Raw genomic sequence first — 22,309 nt, 5'->3', positions numbered from 1 at the left:
ATACATAGACCAATGGAACAGAACAGAGGCCTCAGAAATAATACCACACATCTACAACCATCTGATCTTTGACAAACCTGACACATACAAGCAATGGGGAAAAGATTCCCTATTTGATAAATGGTGTTGGGAAAACTGGCTAGCCATATGCAGAAAACTGAAACTGGACCCCTTCCTTACACCTTATACAAAAATCAACTCAAGATAGATCAAAGACTTAAACGTAAGACCTAGGACCATAAAACTCCTAGAAGAAAACATGGGCAGTACCATTCAGGACATAGGCATTGGCAAAGACTTCATGTCTAAAACACCAAAAGCAATGGCAACAAAAGCCAAAATTGACAAATGGGATCTAATTAAACTAAAGAGCTTCTGCACAGCAAAATAAACTATCATCAGAGTGAACAGGCAACCTACAGAATGGGAGAAAATTTTTGCAATTTACCCATCTGACAAAGGGCTAATACCAGAATCTACAAATAACTTACACAAATTTACAAGAAAAAAACAAACAACCCCATTAAAAAGTGGGCAAAGAATATGAACAGACACTTCCCAAAAGAAGACATTTATGCAGCCAACAGACATATTAAAAAATGCTCATCATCACTGGTCATTAGAGAAATGCAAATCAAAATGTCAGTGAGATACCATCTCACTCCAGTTAGAATGGCAATCATTACAAAATCAGGAAACAACAGATGCTCGAGAGGATGTGGAGCAATAGGAACGCTTTTACACTGTTGGTGGGAGTGTTACTTAGTTCAACCATTGTGGAAGACAGTGTGGCGATTCCTCAAGGATCTAGAACGAGCAATACCATTTGACCCAGCCATCCCATTACTGGACATATACCTAAAGGATTATAAATGATTCTGCAATGAAGACACATGCACACGTACATTCATTGTGGCACTATTCAAAACAGCAAAGACTTGGAACCAACCCAAATGTCCATCAATGATAGACTGGATTAAGAAAACGTGGCACATATACACTATGGAATACCATGCAGCCATAAAAAAGGATGAGTTCATGTCCTTTGCAGGGACATGGATGAAGCTGGAAACCATAATTCTCAGCAAACTATCACAAGATCAGAAAACCAAACACTGCATGTTCTCACTCATAAGTGGGAGTTAAACAATGAGAACACATGGACACAGGGAGGGGAACATCACACACCGGGGCCTGTAGGGGGTGGGGGGCTAGGGGAGGGATAACGTTAGGAGAAATACCTAATGTAGGTGACAGGTTGATGGGTGCAGCAAACCACCATGGCACCTATCCACCTATGTAACAAAACTGCACGTTCTGCACATGTATCCCAGAACTTAAAGTATAATAAAAAAAACAACAACAAATAAAGTACTGAGTTGATTTATATAAAGATAATACAACTGTTGTTATTCTGAACAATAACTAAATCCAAACTACATTCTTGGACCAGAAATATTTTATTGGTTCTATTTTTTTGATAGCAGAGATTAGTGGGTCAATTGGTAAACTTTGTTTAAATGGGATCTGTGGATTAGATGGTAATATTAGTAATTTATTGCATCAATGTTTTATTGTATTTAATCAGTATACTAAGGTTATATAGGAGTGTTCTTGTGTTTAGGAAATATACACCAGGTGCCCAGGGATAATAGTGCATCATGTCTGTAACCTACTGTCAAAGGATTCAGAAAAAATATTAGCATAAGAAATAAAGACGAAAGGAGACAGAAAGAGGAAAAGAGAGGGAGGGAGGCAGAGGGCAATGTGGTAAACTATTAACACCTGGGGAATCTGGATGAAGGTTATATGAGAGTTTTTTATTCTATTCTGGTAACTTTTCTGTAAATGTGAAATTATTTCAAAATAAATTTTTTGTTTTGTTTTGTTTTGTATTTTAGTAGAGACAGGGTTTCAAAATAAGAAGTTTTTAAAAATAAGGTTTAAGAATCCTGGCTAACACGGTGAAACCCCATCTCTACTAAAAATACAAAAAATTAGCTGGGTGTGCTGGCAGGCGCCTGTAGTCCCAGCTACTCAGGAGGCTGAGGCAGGAGAATGGCGTGAAGCCGGGAAGCGGAGCTTGCAGTGAGCCGAGATCATTCCACTGCACTCCAGTCTGGGTGACAGAGCTAGACTCCATCTCAAAATAATAATAATAATAATAAGGTTTAAGAAAAGATGTGATCCATTTGGAAATTCATGTCTTTGAAAAACCAAAAGTTATAAATCAAACAGATCTTCACAACATATAAATTACAAAGGTGACACAGAAAAATGACCAAAGCAAAACTGACCTGGGTTCCAGTATATGTTCTGCCACTAGTCACTTTAAGTAAGTCATCTAAGCTCTCTGGGCATCAATTACCTTATCACTGAAATGAGGGCATTTAATAAAATAGTCTTTAAAGTTCTTTTCCAGTCTTAAAACTCTATAATTTTCAGTTACTTCTAATGCTCACCTCCTTACTTCTCATACATTTTTTATAGAGATACGTTTCAGAAAATTAATTTTTGTTAAATTCTAAAATTTACATATTTTTTTCAATAAACTGAATAATCAGTCTTACTGAAGCCATTAATAAGATGACTCAAAATCTTGTCAACTTGGCAGTAGCCACTATACTCACATAATATCCACACCTCCTGGAATAGCAGATGATGATGTGTGCTCTTTGCTGGATGAAGAATCAGTAGTACATTCTGGCTCGGATACAGAATCACTGCTGCAGGGCTCACTACTTGGAGATGCATTTCTTTGAGAGGTAGTGTCAACTGCTATAGGTGTTAGCTCACCCTCACCGAATGCATCACTTATAAACATGCCTTCATGGATTAAATAAGCCACCTCTGTGTCCAGTGAATTATCTTTTGCAGCATTCTTCTGTTGTGAAATCTCTTCCAATTCTCTAGTCCTTTGGTTTTTGTCAAGAACTGAGAGAACAACACTGTGAATGATATTTAATGTTGCCTACAAGAAAATAGGACACACTTTTAAGGGACATAAAATATCTCTTACCCGAAGTTCCCAAAAGAGAATTCTGTGCATGTAATTTTGGACATCTATAATCATAAATGAGTCAAAGTCATGTATATCAGAATTTCTACCATCTTTTATTACATAGGAAAAGTGATGTGAAAAAGAACTGCCCAGGAGAAATGGGTTCACTAAAGCTTAGAAATAAAGTTCCTATATTTTAACTAATTTTAAAATGGAAATCTCCCTAAAATATGTTGCATATTTCTCTGACCTCTTAAAAGGTTACACTATGACCTCTTAAAAAGGTAACACTAAACATAACTTGCCCATCACAGAATCATATACATTGATATGCCTGCCTAAAAGAAAAGGAATCTGTTACTTACCATGCCTAGCCCCCACCTCTCTCTCTCCTTTTCTCATATCTTCTCTCACTTATTCACTACTCTCCAGACATTCTAGTTCTCTTTCTACTGTTCCCTCATTCCAGGATTGTTCCCACCTCAGTGCCTCTTTGGTTTCCACTATCCGGAATGCTCTTCACCTTGATCTTTGCACATATTTCCTTCTCATCACTGAGGTTCTGGCACCAGTGGTCACTTCCTCAAAGAGGCCTTCCCTGACTCTTCACCCAGCAACCCTATCCCATTATCCAGTTTAAAAAAAAAAAAAATCATTATCTACAATTATCTTTGTTTATTCTAGGTCTCCTACTAGAATGTTAGCTCCATTCCATGACACTATAATCCTAATGCCTAGAATAGTGCCTGGCAAATAGGAGGTGCTCAGTAAATATTGAAAGCTAGGCAAATGAAGAGTAAATTTATGTAAACTAATGTCTTTATGGACAATTAGGAAATAAAGGACTGCTTGCCTATTTTAACATTCACAGTTGCAATCTTAAAATTTGTTTCTCCCTTTCTCAAAACGCTTACTTTTTTTGGAATCTCCACGGTTCTAGTGAAGCAGATTCCAACTTCGGGTCTCCAAAATCAAGAAAAGGATCTAAGCTAGTCCAGTTAGTACATGGAACCACCACAATCTGAGCTTAATGATTAGGAAGGTACATAGAAGAGAGAATTGCCAAGAAATAAAGCCAAGGCTTGATGACATCAACAACCTCTCTATGAAGCACCTAAAGGCTGACCTACCTCTGTGTATTTTTTTTAGTTATATGAGTTAATAAATCCCCTTAACTGTCTGAGACACTCTGAGTTGTGTTTCCTTAAACTGAAAGCATTTTAAATGAGCCAATAGCGCATACAGTATATCAAAAATAGAGCCTTCAAGAGCTTTAAGACCAAAGTGTCTACTATGGATACTGCATTTTTTTTTCTTTCTTCATTGCTCACTAACTTCTTCTGTATTGTCACAAACTAGCTGCTCCACTACTGCTGCTTTAATCCTCACTGCTGTCCAATCTTTGATATACTTAGTTCCCCCATCTTGTTTTGCCTCTTTTTCCTTACCTCTTCTGTCTTGCTAATTTTCTTTCTTTTTAAAATAAAAAGACATGATAGACCTATCCAACATCTATTCTACATCACTTTTCCCACGGTACAACAGCCATGTAATTTGGGTAGAAATAAGCCCACCTTCCAGCTTCAAGTATCAGTTCTAAATAGCCCACTCAGTGTACTCCCAACCTCCTTGCCTCTTGATTAGCTTAGAGATGAGAAGAAAATCCAGATTTAAACTAATAATCAGTGCACAGTATTTTCCTGATCACAGTGACTGGACATGTGACCTAAACTGGTTCAATCAATTAAAGCCAAGGACTTTCATTTGATGACTGAAGAAGAAAAACTCCAGGTGAAAAATTCTAAATTTGGCTTAATCAATAAAGGAATTTCATTTGGTGACTGAAGAAGAAAAACTCTAAGTAAAAAATAGAAAACTTCTAGGTGGTATAGAATTGTGGCAAATGTGGCAGATCCAGAACTGATGAAGCCAAGAGGAAAGAGAAAGGCAAAGCTGAATTGCAAACAGAGAAACTAAGCTGGAGAACCAAGACAAAACCATGCATGAAGCCCTTCCTAGTCTTGGACTTTTTTTAATTCCCAGAGCCAATACATTCCTTGTATTGCTTAAACTAGTTTGATTTGAATACTTCATTCCTTTTAATAACATCTTGGCTTATATACAGTTATTAAAAATTTCCACATAAAGTATATCAGATATTCTCTTAGGGATTCTTCTTTGCTGTTTTCACCATATCTACACTTCTAAAGATTTGCTAATTATTTTTTCCAAGTCTAAAGCCATTCTTAAGAATGCCAGAAGACTGGTATCCAAAAAATAAGATTTAAAAATATATAATAGGTTCAACAGTAGATACATCGCTTACTTTCTGAACTATTACATAGTCTGTAGACAAGTTCATGTTTCAAAAACACCAGGACAGCTAAGCCAAATATAATTTTCAAATCTTGAGAATGGAGTTAATGAAATATCTGATAGTCATATTGATAACCATAATGACAACTGATATTGTCATTCTGAAATGACAGACTAGGATTATTTATCCACACAACGAAATGAAATTTAAAAGCTAGGAATTCCTTGAAAAGAAGGTAAGCTGCATTTAAAGCCTATTATCTTTCTTACCTATAAAAATTAGCCTAATCTATAGGGTGCAAACAATAAACAAGAATTTAATAAAAAGTCAAAATACGGCCGGGCGCGGTGGCTCAAGCCTGTAATCCCAGCACTTTGGGAGGCCGAGACGGGCGGATCACGAGGTCAGGAGATCGAGACCATCCTGGCTAACACGGTGAAACCCCGTCTCTACTAAAAAATACAAAACTAGCCGGGCGAGGTGGCGGGCGCCTGTAGTCCCAGCTACTTGGGAGGCTGAGGCAGGAGAATGGCGTGGACCCGGGAGGCGGAGCTTGCAGTGAGCTGAGATCCGGCCACTGCACTCCAGCCTGGGCGACAGAGCGAGACTCCGTCTCAAAAAAAAAAAAAAAAAAAAAAAAAAAAAAAAAAAAAAAAAAGTCAAAATACAATAGTAAAGAATGAAGTATGGAGGTCTTATAATCCCGATTTCAAACCTTACAAGACTATGGTAATCATAACAGTATGGTACTGGCATAAAGAGTGACATATAGAATACACAGAGTCCAAATATGAACTCTCACATATATAGTAAAATGTTTTTTGACAAGGGTGGCAAGACCACTCAATGCAGAAAGGTCAGTCTTTTCAACAAATGGTACTGGGAAAACTGAATATCCACATGCTAAAGAATGAAAGTAGACCTCTACCTTATACCACATATAAAAACTAACTAAAATCAATTAAAGGCCTAAATATAAGCTCTAAAATATAAAACTCTTAGAAGACAATACAGGGAAAAGCTTCATGACATTGGATTTGGCATTGATTTCTTGGATATGAAATGAAAAACACAGGTAACAACAAAAAAATAGACACATTGGACTACATCAAAATAGAAAAACTTCTATGCATCAAAAGACACCATTAACAGAGTAAAAAGGCAACCTACGGAATGGGAGAAAATATTTGCAAATCACATATCTGATAAAAAGTTAATATTCAGAATATGTAAAGAACCTCTACAACTCAACAACAAAAAAACCAAACCACCCCATTAAATAATAGGCAAATAAAACATTTTTCCAAAAAAAGACATAAAAATGCCCAATAAGCACATAAAAAAGATGCTCAACATCACTCATCATTAGAAAAATGTTAATTAAACCTATAGGGAAATACCACCTCATACCCATTAGGATGACTAGTCTCACAAAATCCAGAAAATACATTTTGGTAAGGATGTAGAAAAACTGAAACCCTTGCGCACTATTGGTGGAAGTGTAAAATGGTTCAGCTGCTATGGAGAGCAGTGCGAAGATTCCTCAAAAAATTACAAATAGAATTACCATATGATCCAGAAGTTCTAATTCTGGGGTTGACAAAAATAAGAACTAAAATGGGGCCTCAGAGAGGTATCTGCATATGCATGCAAATATACAGAGGTATATGCATATGCTCCTAAAACCCTTGGAATCTCCAGAGTGGCAAATGCATGTTCATTCTCAACAGCCAAAAGGTGAAGGCAACACAAATGTCCACTGACGAATGGATAAGCAAAATGTAGTGTATACACATATAATGGAATATTATTCATATTACTCAGCCTTAAAAAGGAAGGAAATTCTAACATGCTACAACACAGATGGCACCTTGAGGACATTAAGCTACATTAAATAAGCCAGTCACAAAAGGATAAATATTGTATGATTCCACTTACATGAAATACCTGATAATCAGTACACAGTATGAGTGCTCTATGAGTCAAACTCATAGAGATAGAAAGTAGAATGGTGGTTGCCAGGGGATGGGATAAAGTGGAAAAGTGTGTGTGTGTGTGTGTGTGTGTGTGTGTGTGTGTGTGTTTGGTGGTGTGTGTGTGTGTCTAGACAGGATCTTGCTAGGTTTGCCCAGGACTTGTGTGTGTGTGTTCATGGCTGTGTGTGTGTACAGACAGGATCTTCCTAGGTTGCCCAGGCTGGTCTCAAACTGCTGGTCTCAAGCGATCCTCCTGCCTCAGCTTCTCAAGGTGGTGGAATTACAGGCATGAGCTACTATGTCAGGCCTATATTTGGTCTTTGTCCCCATTCCCTGGCATACAGCTCCTAAAAACCTTGGAATCTCCAGAGTGGTAAAAATGTCTTCGTATGCTAAAGAGATGACAAACAGCCGAGGGCCCCTACATAGCCACAGGACGAAGGCTGGTCACCTGAAAGACTAAGGCAGGATTAGAGGGTTGGGACTTTCAGCTCCACCTTGGCCAGAGTTGTTGTTGTTATTATTATTATTATAACTATTATTATTATTATTATTACTTTGAGACAAAGTTTTGCTCTTGTCACCCAAGGTGGAGTGCAATGGCACGATATTTGGCTCACTGCAAACTCCACCTCCTGGGTTCAAGTGATTTTCCTGCCTCAGCCTCCCGAATAGCTGGGATTACAGGCATGAGCCACCACGCCCAGCTGATTTTTGTATTATTAGTACAGACGGTGTTTCACCATGTTGGCCATGTTGGTCTAAATTCCTGACCTCAGGTGATCCACCCACCTCAGCCTCCCAAAGTGCTGGGATTACAGGCGTGAGTCACCATGCCAGGCCCAGAGTTATTATGTAATAGATACAGAGTTTCAGCTTTGCAAGATAAAGAGTTCTGTGGATGGATGTTTGTAACGGTAGCACAATAGTGCAAATGAACTTAATGCCACTGAATTGTGCACTTAAAAACAGTTAAGATGGTAAGTTTTGTATGTTTATTTTACCATGACCAAAAGAAAGAAAAAACACACACTAAAAAAATACAAATAACAGCAACAGATCCTCAAGTTGTTAACAATTACTCAAATATGAAATTTATACATCCCAATAGTTTATTATTTATCCATTCAAAATAAAAATACTATTAAAATATTCTGGCTGAAAATGTACACTTTAATTTCTTTTAAAAAGTATAATACTAAATCCCTGCACTTTGGGAGGCCAAGGCAGGTGAATCTCGAGGTCAGGAGATTGAGATCATCCTGGCCAACATGGTGAAACCCCATCTGTACTAAAAACACAAAAATTAGCTGGACATGGTGGCATGCACCTGTAATCCCAGCTACTCAAGAGGCTGAGGCAAGATAATCACTTGAATCTGGAAGGCGAGATTGAAGTGAGCTGAGATTGTGCCACTGCACTCCAGCCTGGGGACAGAGTGAAACTCCATCTTCAAAAAAAAAAAAAAAAAAAAAAAAAAAAAAAAAACTAATATATATTATATATAAATAATACTAAAAGTACATATAGGATAGGTTCCCTTGGTCTTTGAGAAAATAAATGGCAAAAATGTAGGAAGTAAAATTATTAAAAACCCCTGGGTAAATCCAAAACCAAGAATCAAAAATAGGTCTTGCCTGTAAGATGTAGTACGTATAAAAAAAACCAAAACCAACCGCTTTTGATTATAAAAGTAATGCTTCTCTTGTAGAAAATTCAGGGAAAATGCAAAAGAATAAAATTTTTAAATGACATATAATCTGACCAGCTAAAGAAAACTACCAAAAAAAAACAAGGTTTCTCCTTGTTCTAGGAAGATAAAAAGGTTTAAAAAAATTTTTTTTGACATAGCTTAGATCTCTCTTATTTAAGTACATCTATATCTTGCATTTTTTTTTTTTTTTAAGACGGAGTCTTGTTCTGTCACCAGGCTGGAGTACAGTGGCATGATCTTGGCTCACTGCAACCTCCACCTCCCAGGTTCAAGCAATTCTCTTGCCTTAGCCTCCCAAGTAGCTGGGACAAACATGTACCACCACACCCAGCTAATTTTTGTATTTTTAGTAGAGATAGGGTTTCACCATATTGGCCAGGATGGTCTCGATCTCTCGACCTCGTGATCTGCCTGCCTCAGCCTCCCAAAGTGCTGGAATTACAGGTGTGAGCCACGGCACCTGGCCCTGTGTCTTGCATTTTTAACTGAATATCATAATGTATGTATTTTCTCCTACCATTAAAAATCCTTGGCTGTATATAATATTCCATGGTAAAGAATGTGTAAAGCATAATTTATTTTACCATTTCTCTATTGTTAGACATCTGGGTTCTTTCCAATTTGTAGCTATTTTAAATTCTTCAATAAAATGAACAGCTTGTAATTAACATTATTTTTCAGTGAAATAGTACTTGACAGAATCACAAACTTTTTTCACAGAAAAAAGTACCGTATTCCATGTCATCTGCAAAGATGTACATAAGTACTAGTTTAAGCGGTCCAAATGTAAAAATGAGAAATTACAACTATGATAAATCAGTTTCCATACTGTACATACATAAAATAACTCTACTTAGTTTAACTGACATAGAGCCTTAAAGTGGCATAACGACAGTAAATCATCACTTAATATGGGTGATAGGTTCTGGGAGACTGTAACTTTAAGTGAAACAACATACAGCAGGTTTTTGAATAACACTGTTTCCTTCAATGTTATTGAAAAAAATATTGAGGGAAATGTTTCACTATAATGATGAGTGAAAAAAAAAATAGCTTTGGTATAAGTTGTTTCACTTAAAGTCACAGTTTCCAAGACCTATTCATCATATTGAGGACTTACTGTACTTTAAAAAATTACTGACAAAAAGTTGGCCAGTTCTACACTATGCAATGTAAGAGTTCTATATATCTAGACATGCAATAATTGAAGTGTGTGATGATGAGGTCATGGTCAGAATATAAGAAGTGAAAACATGATTTAGTTATTGAACACCTATAGATACAAGTTTGTGTCTATCACTATCAATAGGTAGGACCAACATTTTACAAGCAGTCTAAATAAAGCACAGTGAATCCCATTCTATAAAACTTTCGTGAACCTGATTGGAGAGCTTACACATGTGACTTAGCATTGCTCCAATGTGAATAAATGAAAATTCATGTCATACACAAGTAGCAAAGTCCCCCGCACTATTCAACATGGTACTCAGGAGATGCTGGGGATGTTAACTAGCACATAAAACACAATGCTAATAACACTTGATAACTCAAAGACTATCTAATTTCACAAATGGCCCCTTCTAACTGTTACACATGGTAATTCCTAATGATTCTATTCTTTTTCTATTTTTTTCATTTTTTGAGACAGAGTCTTGCTCTGTTGGCCAGGCTGGAGTGCAGTGGCACAATCATGCCTCACTGCAGCCTTGACCCGCTGGGGTTAGGTGATCATCCCACCTCAGCCATCCAAGTAGCTGGGACTACAGGTGTGCATCACTATGCTTGGTTAATTTAAAAAAATATTTTGTAGAGATGAGGTCTCATTATGTTGCCCAAGCTGGTCTCAAACTCCTGAGCTCAAGTGATCCTCTTGCCTTGGCCTCCCAAAGTGATAGGATTACAGGTGTAATCCACTGCCAGCCTGTATTCTTCTTAAAACAAAGCTATGACCTGTTGGTGATTCAAACTAATATATGAGTCTGACATCTTCTGTAAAATGATATGTGACCTGTTCTTTTTGTTATACTAAGTGGTTTAAAATTAAGTGGCTTGACTAAAGAGACAAAATAATTAAATGTAACACATGATGCTTGATTGGATTCGTGCCCAAAAGTGAAATAAAATCTAAATAAATATTAGCAGCCGGGCGCAGTGGCTCACACCTATAATCTCAGCACTTTGGGAGGCAGAGGTAGGCAGATCACTTGAGGTCAGAAGTTCAAGACCAGCCTGGCCAACATGGTGAAATCCCATCTCTACTAAAAATACAAAAATTAGCCAGGCGTGGTGGCACACGCCTGTAATCCTAGCCACTCGGGAAGCTGAGGCAGGAGAATCACTTGAACCCGGGAGGCAGGAGTTGTGGTGAGCCAAGATTGCACCACTGCACTCCAGCCTGGGTAACAGCAAGACTCCATCTCAAAAAAAGTAAATTAGCAAGGTAATTTGAATATGAACAATGTATTTTAAAATACCATTATATCAACATTGACTTTACAGAAAAGTTGGTAGTCTGGGGTGATTTTGGGGTGTTTAACAATATTGTACCTCTAGATAACCTAGGAAAACAAAAAAATCACCAGAGGAAATATTACTGTATAATATTTAATGTCAAGTAAGCATATTTCAAGTTATAAAATTATAACTTATTAAATTCTTAAAATTGTCAAACTCTGAGGTACCTAAATTTTATTTAAAACCAAGCCTCTTTAGAAAATTACAAAACAAAGAAACTGTTTTATTCCAGTTTGATTCTTTATTTACATATTACGTATCTAGAAAGTTGACTTAATTTTAGGGATATTCTGGACAAACTAATATATAAGCTTACCTTAACTCTCTGTAGGAAAATTGTAAACTTAGAGAAAATATCCTTGAGCAGATCAAACCACTGGGGAAAATTCAACATTCTCATCTGATCTGCAAGCCTAGAAAAAAACAATTCAAACAAAAATAATGATTGTCTCTGGGCCAATATAGCATCTACAAACTGGAAGAAATGATACTAAATACTATCTAGTGATAAAATGCAATTTTATCCAGATACCTAAAATGTTGAAGAGGTATATTACCAAAGAGTTATGGCTTATTTAAATATTTTTAAGATGGTAAGTTAAGTATATCATACATCAATTTCATATGAACAAGCTTTATGACCACTGAATGAATAAACCGTAGAGAAGTAAGTGTGAAGATATACTCTGGAATAAAAATGGAAACACATCTTTGCCCAAAATTTCATAATCTGCTTTTCTAACTACAACTTTAAAAATATCATATGAGAGGTAATATGGCATGGTAGTTAAGAGCACTGCCACAACACAATGCCTTGGTTTAAAATAGCAGCAGCTTATTGGAATTGCTAGCTATGTGGCTCTGGCAAGTGACTTAACCCCTCCATGCTCCAATTTTCTCATCTAACATGAGGAAACTGATAGAACTGACCTTATGTGGTTGTTGTAAATATTATATGAGTTAATAAAAAATACTTAGAACAATGCATGACACATTTTTAAAAGTACCATGTAAGCAGCAGCTAATACTATTTTGATAGTTGACACAAATCATTAACTTCAAGGTGAAAAAAAGTAATACAAAATATAATTCATTCCCTAAAGATATTTTATAGTACCAAAATGACTTATTACTCTAAATTTTTAATAAATGCAGCTTCAGCTAAGAGTTTATTCTAAAAAGATACTACAACACTTGATATACAGAAAGTTCTCTACTTATATGGATAAAATTCCCTAGGGAAGAAGAAAAACTGACTCTCCACATCCATGGAGCTTCTAACAGTGTCCCAATGACTTAATGTTTTCCAACCACTAACAATTCTCTCATTATTATAGTTGCTTCAACTAATTCTGAAATTGAGTTTTCCCTAGGTAATAGTGTGGAAATTAATACTGCATTCTGTGAGTTTGGCCCAGGAAAGTTTCACAGTTGTACATATTGCTATTCATATCTAAGCCAGTTAAAAACATTTAAATATCCATATGAACAAGAAATTCAGTCATAAAATATTATCACTGTTCTTCTTAAAATAATAGAATAGGAATTTTTCTTTTTTCTTTTCTTTTTTTTTTGAGACAGGATCTTACTTTGTTGCCCAGGCTAGAATGCAGTGGCACAATCACGGGTCACTGAAGTCTGGACCTCCCAGACTCAATCCATCTCCTACCCTGGCCTCCTGAGTAGCTAGGACTACAGGCATGTGCCACCATGCCCAACTTATTTTTTTAATGTTTATTTTTAGTAGAGATGGGGTCTCACTTTATTGCCCAGGGTGGTCTCAAACTCTTGGGCTCAAGCAATTCTCCCACCTCGGCCTCCCAAAGTGCTGGGATTACAGGTGTGAGTCAATGCACCTGGCCAAGAATAGGAATTTCTAGGGTGAAAACAAACAAATACAAACATGGGCAATTCAAAATCATACACTCAAACTTCTCAGAGCCAATTAAAAGTTGAAGTTTAATTATATAGCTAAAAATTTAAACATAATACTTGCTATGCCCCTGTAATGAATTATCTTCAATTTCACCTCTCCATATCTATGTTCTGCCCCTCTCCATCCTGCTCTCTGCTCTGGGAAGCTAATCTGTGGGCTTGGCCCATGAGGAGCTCTTACGAAGACTGGAAGAAGTAAAGGTATCTACTCCTCTAGCTTTCTAGTAAAGGTACCTATTTCTCCTGTGTCTCTCAAGGGTTGCCTCAGGGTGACTGCTTCCCTGTACTCAAGGTCACAGCTTTTTATCAACTACCTTCTCCTCAATTCTGTTAACCACTGTCTTTGTCCTGCACTGTCACTTGTGATTTTCCTACACTCTGCTCACACCTTAGTAAATAATTCCTTTACGAAATCCACTTCAAATTATTCGAATTTGCATGTATCATCTTTTCTGACTGATAACCACCAACCTATATATTTATACTTACTTCACAACAACATCTGTGTCTATTTCTTCTGTTTGTGAAACTTTATTAATAACACACTGCAAAATTCAAGAAAAAACAAAAACAATTTGATTAATTGTCTTTCAAATCCTAAGTAGTCCATGTTCCATTTGTATATTAAAAAGGCCCTTACTATATGAGCACTTTTCAAAAGAGGACATGCATGTGGCCAACATAACTGATCATTAGAGAAATGCAAATCAAAACCACAAAGAGATACCATCTCACACAAGTAAGAATGGCTATTACTAAAAAGTCAAAAATAACAGGTGTTGGCAAGGTTGTAGAGAAAAGGGAACACTTGTTATACACTGTTGATGGGAGTGTAAATTAGTTCAACCATTGTGGAAGACAGTGTAGCCATTCCTCAAAAACCTAAAGACAGAAATACCATTCAATCCAGCAATCCCATTACTGGTTACATACCCAGAGGAATATAAATTGTTCTATTAATAAAGACACATGCACACGTATGCTCACTGTAGCACTATTCACAATAGCAAATACATGGAATCAACCTAAATGCCCATCGATGATCCACTGGATAAAGAAAATGTGGTACATGTACACCATGGAATACTATACAGCCATAAAAAAGAATGAGATCATGTCCTTTGCAGGGACATGGATGGAGTTGGAGGTCATTATCCTTAGAAACTAATGCAGAAACTGAAAACTAAATACTGCATGTTCTCACTTATAAGTGGAAGCTAAATGATGAGAACACACAGACACACAAAGGGCAACAACGCACAGTGGAGACTATTGGAGGGTGGAGGGTGGGAGAAGGGAAAGGATCAGAAAAATAACTAATGGGTACTAGGCTTAATACCTGGGTGATGATATAATCTATACCAAAAAAACCCATGTCACACGTTTACTTATGTAACAGACTTGCACATGTACCCCTGAAATATTATTAAGATTTAAAAAAATTTAAAAGGCTCTTACTTACTATAATAATTACTTTACCAGATTTTTATATCTTACGCATCTCTCATAGTGTTTGAAAAGCTGATTACAATTAGCCAATTAAATAATCACTTCAGAGTATGTTTGAATTGTAATAATATCGCCTACTATTCAAAACTGTTCAAAATCATACACCAGAAAAGTAGAACTATAATACTTAGGAACAAGGTGTAAGCCCCATATTAAAATCCCAAAAGAAGTTCATATTGAAAGTTACATTTCCTTGTGATATATGCAACAGTTTAAAATTAAAAAATAAATGCTTAGATTTGAAGTCTGGGAATTGAAACATATCAGTTTTTAGAAATTGCTTAAAATATATATACAGAAAATTGTACAAATTATGTTTACAGCTCAATACTTTTGTACAAATGAAGTACATTTGTGTAATCAGAACTCAGCTCATGAAACAACCTTGCTGATACCCAGAACTCCTCCCCTATTCCCTATCAGTTACTACTTCCTCCCAAAATATACTATTGTCCTGATTTTTAAACCATAGAATAATTTTGCCTGCATTTGAGTTTTACATAAGTGGAATCATATACTGTATACTTTCTGTGTTTGGTTTCTTTGGCTCCACATTATGTCTATAATACTCATTTGTTATTCTGTGTAATCTATTCATTCTCATTAATGTATAGTATTCCATTGTATAAATACATCAAAATTCTATTTATCTTTTCTACTGGTGATAGAATTTGGGCTGTTTCCAGTTTTTAAAATTACAAATAGTACTGCCATGAACATTCTGCTGTGTTTTGGTGAACTTATATACATATTTCTGTTGGGTGCATACCTAGGAATAGAAATGCTGGGTCCCAACATGTATGCAAAGTTGGCATTACTATGTATTGCCAACAATTTTTCAAAGTGGTTGTACCAATTTAAAAATACAGTGTTTTAATCAGTGCTTGAAAGAGGGGATGATTATAATTTTTTTGCTTATTTTATTTAACTTTTAAACTTATTTTAAACTTTAAAACTCATATATGTACATTCAACCTTAATGATAATAATCAATTAAGCCTAATAAATACATTTAAAATTATGTTATCTTTTCATATATTTAAAACCAAAGTTCAGTGGATAAGATTTATCTGAGTAAAAAAAGTCAAAACAAAGATCAGGGAATACTGAAAACACATGGATTTTAGTTTATAATTTCTTAGAGATTAGGATAAAAGGAAATGAACATTTGTCTACTGCTAGTGGGAGTATAAATTGGTAAATCTTTTTAAATAGGAATTAAATTCTATACATCAAATAACTTAAAAATGCTTTTCACTCTCTAACCAATACTTCTAGGAATCGGTCTAAGAACAAATATTCTTAAGTACGAAAAACAAACAAAATAACTTTATACCACGACATCTGTCACAGTGGCTAATTTCTGCATATCAAATTAAAAACAATCTACAATATTAATACAGAGGAAAAAGTTAAGTAGATTTAACATAATGTTAATGGGACTTTACACAATCATTAAAAATGATGTTTCTGAAAGCTTTTATAATGAGAAAATGCTTATGATTCTAACAAATATATGTATAAAATCATAAACACATAATGACAACATAAGAAAATCAGTAACAGTCTACACATAGAAATATTCCTATAGCAATAATCTTTTGGCTAGTAGGACTATGTTTTACTTTCATTTTCTGTATTTTCAGTTTTAGATAAATTAGCTATATTACTATTACACTATATATATTATTACTAGGATACATAAAAGTAAACTTCGCAAAGGTTCCAGACCAAAATATATCAAATAAAATGCACGATTACCTGTTTAATGATATTCTTTGCTGTAATAATCATTTTTTCACCATAGATTTCTAAAAAATTAAGTTTTCTTTGTTTTAAAAGTCCAAATACAAGAGATACCAGTCTTTCCTGTTAAAATAAAATAAAAGTATGTAATCTGACATTTTAAATAGGAAGTAATTTTACTTAGAGGTAGAAATATTCAGCATCAGGAGTTCTGTTTGATCCTCAGATTGCTATCCTACACAAAGTATTTTCTAGCAGCCTGAAAAACCCCCTCCCACAGCAATCTTATCATGAGATTTTTGGAGTCAGCATTCTAAAACAGATAAATCCTACCCCACCACAGTGAACCAATGAAGCTGGTTTTGGGGTAAAACAATACAAGGGTATTTTTTGTTCTAGTTTCAACAAGTAAAAAATACCCTTCTCACACCCTGATGACCAATAAATACTCCATGGGCCCTGTGGTTTGTTTTGGGTTTTGCTTGTTTGTTTGTTTTGAGACAGGGTTCCACTCTGTTGCCAAGGCTGGAGTGTAGTGGGGTGATGACAGCTCACTGTAGCCTTGATCTCCCAGGCTCAAGTGATCCTCCCACCTCAGCCTCCTGAGTAGCTGGAACTACAGGCATGCACCACCACACCTGGCTAATTTTTAAATTTGTTTTGTAGACTCACTATGTTGCCCAGGCTGGTCTCAGATTCCTGGGCTCAAACCACCCTCTAGCTTCAGTCTCCTACAGTGCTTGGATTACAGGCCTGAGCCACTGTGCCTTGCCCCTGTGCTTTTTAATGCATGGTCTAGAAGACTGAAATAATGACCTAGACTCTCTGTGGGAAGTCAACTGCTAACATGTACAAAAGTTTCTTTACTTAGGCGGTTATCAGGGTTTCTGGGATTCTTTACTAGTTGTTGTCAGTGATTAACACTGAGAAGTTACCAGCTAAGTGAAGCCTGGATATTATGTATTTGTATATACATATATATAAAACATGTTCATAATAGGTACTCAGTAAATTTGAGTGACGGGTAATTACCATATGATAATGATCACTTTTTTGGTTTTGTTTTTTTTGAGACAGGGTCTTGCTGTGTTACGATCATGGCTCACTACAGCCTCAAACTCCTGAACTCAAGTGATCCTCTCGCCTTAGCCACCCAAGTAGCTGGGACCACAGGTGTGCATGCACCACTACACCCAGCTAATTTTTTATTTTTTGTAGAGATGGAGTCTCCCTATGTTGCCGAGGCTGGTCTCAAACTCCTGGGCTCAAGCAATCTTCCCACCTCAACCTCTCAAACTGCTGGGATTATAACAGGAGCCAATGCAGCCAACTATGATCACTTTTTATAAAAGACAAGCTCCAACACTCGCACGCATGCACACAGAATATAAATTAATTCATCCTATGTCTGCATTTTTAACTCGGTCTGTAAGCTCATTCTAACTCTAATTTCTAATTAAGCTATACAATTATATTATTCTCTAATTCCATAGGATAGTGAACAATTATGGTGCTTGCTAAAGTCACATAGTTAGTGAAGGACTTCATAGGTCTGATAGCCCTTGAAATTTAAGATAATTTTGTTTCCTATAATCTGAAGACAATGTATTCTAAACCAAGACTGTTAAGCAATGGCATCAACTTCATTCCACAGTTAAAACACATACCTCTTCTAAAACTTGACAGTCATCTTCCAGTGGTCTATTTAAGTCAGTGTGAGAATAAGTAGAAAATTCTGCAATCATCATTTTATCTATCAGTTTTTCTAATTCACAAAGCTGTGATCCCAAATGCCTAAAAAGGAAGAGGAAAATGTTATATTTATATTCACTAAAAACTACAAATTCGCTCCACACAATCAAGGGAACTAGTAGGTAAAACTTTTCCAGCTGACAGTACCTGTGCAATAATGCAATGTTTTCAAAAAATGAAGTCCTTTAACTTACCAAAATAACTGCAAATATTTCATCTTCTAAATTCCATTTTTCTCTTTATAGTTGACCCTTGAACAACATGGGGGTTAGAGGCACCAAACACCAGTGCAATAAAAAATCTGTGTATAACTTCTGACTCCCCCAAAATTTAACTACTAATAGCTTATGTTGACCAGAAGCCTTATCAATAACATAAACAGTCAATAACACATTTTTTTCTATACTGTGCGTACCATATACTATATTCTTACAATAAAGCTAGAGAAAATATGTTACTAAGGAAATCCTAAGGAAAAGAAAATATATTTACTATTAAGTGGAATCAGATCATCATAAAGGTCCTCTTCACACTGAGCAGGCTGAGGAGGAGCAGGGAGAGGAGTGGTTGGTCTTGCTATCTTAAGGGTGGCAGAGGAGGTGGAAGTGGAGGCAGAAGAGGCAGACACAGTCAGTATAACTTTACAGAAATGCATTGTAATTTCTGACTTTACTTTTTCATTTATCTAAAAATGTTTGTTTCTATATGGTACCAAACCTTCTTCTACCATTTGCTTTAGTTTCAGTGCCCATATCATAGAAGAGTCCATGTCATAAAAGAAGTCAAAGGCAGTCTTGAATAACGCAAACTCTGCTGCCAGACTGTCTAATGTCATCTTGTTTTCTGGCACTGCTGCTTCTATATCTTTTTCCTCATTGTCTGGCATTGGTTTGAGAACACCCATCTCCATCAAGTCATCTTCTGTTAATTCCTCTGGTGTGGTATCTATTAGCTGTTGAATTTCTCCAAGATTCTTATCTTGAAATCCTTCGTTCCTCACCCATTTTTGTCACATCCACAATCTCTTTCATGATCTCCCTGATCGTCTCACAGCATCTGCACACAGTTTTCTCTAACAGGAATTTATTGTTTCGGGCTTTATGGTCTTCACAATTTTTTTCTGTAACAATGATGGCATCTTCAATGGTGTAATCCTTCCAGACTTTTGTGATGTTCTATCGGGGTTCTCTTCCAAGGCACTGATAATCCTTCCTGCAGAGTAGTGTGTGTAATGAGCTGTAAAGGTACTTATGACTCTCTGATCTAGAAGCTAGATTAGAGATGTTGTGTTTGGGGCAAGGAGACCATTTTAATGCCTCTGGTGTTGAATTCATGGGGTTCTGGGTGGACAGGGCCATTGTTCAACACCAAAAGAACTTTAAAAGGCAGTCACTTTTTGGCAAGGTACTTATTGACTTCAGAGACAAAGCATCAATGGCACCAATCCAGAAAGAGCGTTATCCAGGTCTTTTGTTGTATAAGCAAAATACTGGCAGCTGTTATTTATCTTTTCCCTTTGAAGCTTGTGGGTTAGCAGCTTTATAGATAAGGGCAGTCCTGATCACAAACCTGACTTCATTTGCACAAAACAGTAAGAAATAGCCTATCCCTTCCTGTCTTAAATCCTGGTTCTCACTTGTCTTCCTTACTAATAAATGTTCTTTGTGGCTTTTTTTCCCCAGAGTAGGGCACTTTTGTCTGCATTAAAACCTTTCAGGTAGATATTCTTTCTCCTCCATTATTTTCTAAATGGCATCCAGGAACTCATTTGCTGTCTCTTTGTCAGCAGAAGCTGCTTCTCCTATTATCGTGACTTTTCTGTAAGCCAAACCTCTAAAATTATCAAACCATCCTTTGCTAGCATTAAGTTCTCCAGCTTTAGATCCTTCACTTTCCTTTTGCCTTAAATTATCGTTTGATATCTTAGCTTTTTCTCAAATAATATTAGAGTCTATAGGTATGCCTTTCTCATAGTAAGCCTGCACCTACATAAAATCTGCATTTTCAATACTGGATAAAAGGTACTTGCAAAAGTACAAGGCTTTTGTAAATGCTGTTGTAGCTAGAGTGAGGACTTGACAACTTTTTTTTTTTTAAAACAATCGTGGGCAACCACAACTGCAGACCTCAATCTACTATACACATCAAGGAATTAAACTTTTTATTGTAAATGTCATCACTTCTCTCTGCTTCTTGGGAGTACTTCCAGCATCACCAGTGAACTTAGTTTGGGTTCCATGATGTTATTCAAGGTGTACAGCATGTATTAAAACAATAAAACATGCAAAACTGTAAGAGATCACCTTTTACTGTGACACTCCATTTACTGGAGAGAGGAACTACTCAAACATAGATGACTAGCATCACTTGAGCTCATCACAGTAGCAACTGGAGGTGGCTATGAAATTATTACAGGGGTATAATATGTACCAAAGTTTTTTGCAGGTATGATTTAATACTGCATGAATGGGGCCATGTACAGTCTGTAAGTTTTGATAAATTTTAACTTTTTTGACAAGTAATTATGATATAGTTTATTGTTTTCTAGTATATGCTAGCTATTTCAAGATAACATGGCTTTAAATCAAATGATGAACGTTTAAAAAGTTTGAACTCCTAAGGACATATATTGTTTTGAAGAATTTCAGAAATTAAAACAAAATCTTCCTTTGTCTTCTAAATAAATATAAAATCCATTCTTCTAAATAAACATAAAATTCAGTTGTTCAGGGTACTATTTTGAGACACTTCAGACCTAACGTTTTTAAAAAATTACAAAAAAGCCTTTTTCTCTTTCTAGGTAGAGCAATGGTAGATATAATACTATTGCCTTCTGACAAAGCTCTTCCGAAATTGAAAGACTGTTTACCTACTGTAGGAGCATTAAAACATTTGAGAGAACGGTATTCAGCAAAGATCACTATAGCAGGAAATCACTGTGAAATGTAAGCTTCTTTGTTCATATTTGATTATTGTCTGTATTGTCTGTTTTCATAATTAACATACTATTGTGTTTTCAGACTCAGCATTTGAAAATTATTTTAATGTGACAAGATAAAATTTTGTTATATCATGATTGCAAATTTGTCTATTGATAAGAATTTAGATGTTTTGTATTTTATATTTATGTTTCTGAGATATTTAAGTTTTTAGTAAATATTGATGTTTTAATTTTTTTATTAAGTTCTAGGGTACATGTGCACAACATGCAGGTTTATTACATAGGTATACCTGTGCCATATCGGTTTGCTGCACCCATCAACTTGTCATTTACATTAGGTAGTTCTCCTAATGCTATCCTTCCCCCAGCCCACCACCCCCGACAGGCCCCAGTGAGTGATGTTCCCCTCCCTGTGTGCGGGCTCTTTTTTGGTTCCATATAAAGATTAGTTTTTTCCAATTCTGTGAAGAAAGTCAGTGGTAGCTTGATGGGGATGGCATTGAATCTATAAATTACTTTGGGCACTATGGCCACTTTCACGATATTGATTCTTCCTATCCATGAGCATGGACTGTTTTTCCATTTGTTTGTGTCCTCTCTTATTTCCTTGAGCAGTGGTTTGTAGTTCTCCTTGAAGAGGTCCTTCACATCCCTTGTAAGTTGAATTCCTAGGTATTTTATTCTCTTTGTAGCAATTGTGAATGGGAGTTCATTCATGATTTGCCTCTCTGTTTGTCTATTATTGGTATACAGGAATGTTTGTGATTTTTGCATATTGATTTTGTATCCTGAGACTTTGCTGAAGTTGCTTATCAGCTTAAGGAGATTTTGGGCTGAGATGATGGGGTTTTCTAAATATACAATCATGTCATCTGCAAACAGGGACAATTTGACTTCCTCTTTT

At 36.1% G+C, this 22,309-nt stretch overlaps 1 protein-coding gene across 1 annotated transcript in view; it reads right to left on the bottom strand.

Annotated features, from left to right (window-relative positions):
- The window catches only part of VPS54 (VPS54 subunit of GARP complex), a 127,891-nt gene that overhangs the window by 43,025 nt on the left and 62,557 nt on the right, over nucleotides 1-22,309 (bottom strand). The window contains 5 exon segments of the mRNA XM_017854926.1: nucleotides 2,631-2,971; nucleotides 11,839-11,935; nucleotides 13,947-14,002; nucleotides 16,728-16,835; nucleotides 18,380-18,506. Coding sequence (XP_017710415.1) covers nucleotides 2,631-2,971; nucleotides 11,839-11,935; nucleotides 13,947-14,002; nucleotides 16,728-16,835; nucleotides 18,380-18,506 — 729 coding nt within the window.

The sequence above is a fragment of the Rhinopithecus bieti genome, unplaced genomic scaffold (assembly GCF_001698545.2).
Source record: "Rhinopithecus bieti isolate Rb0 unplaced genomic scaffold, ASM169854v2 scaffold_36840, whole genome shotgun sequence".
NCBI classification, from domain to species: Eukaryota; Metazoa; Chordata; class Mammalia; order Primates; family Cercopithecidae; genus Rhinopithecus; species Rhinopithecus bieti.
Note: the sequence above shows the minus strand (reverse complement) of the source record. Positions and strands in the feature narration are given on the sequence as shown.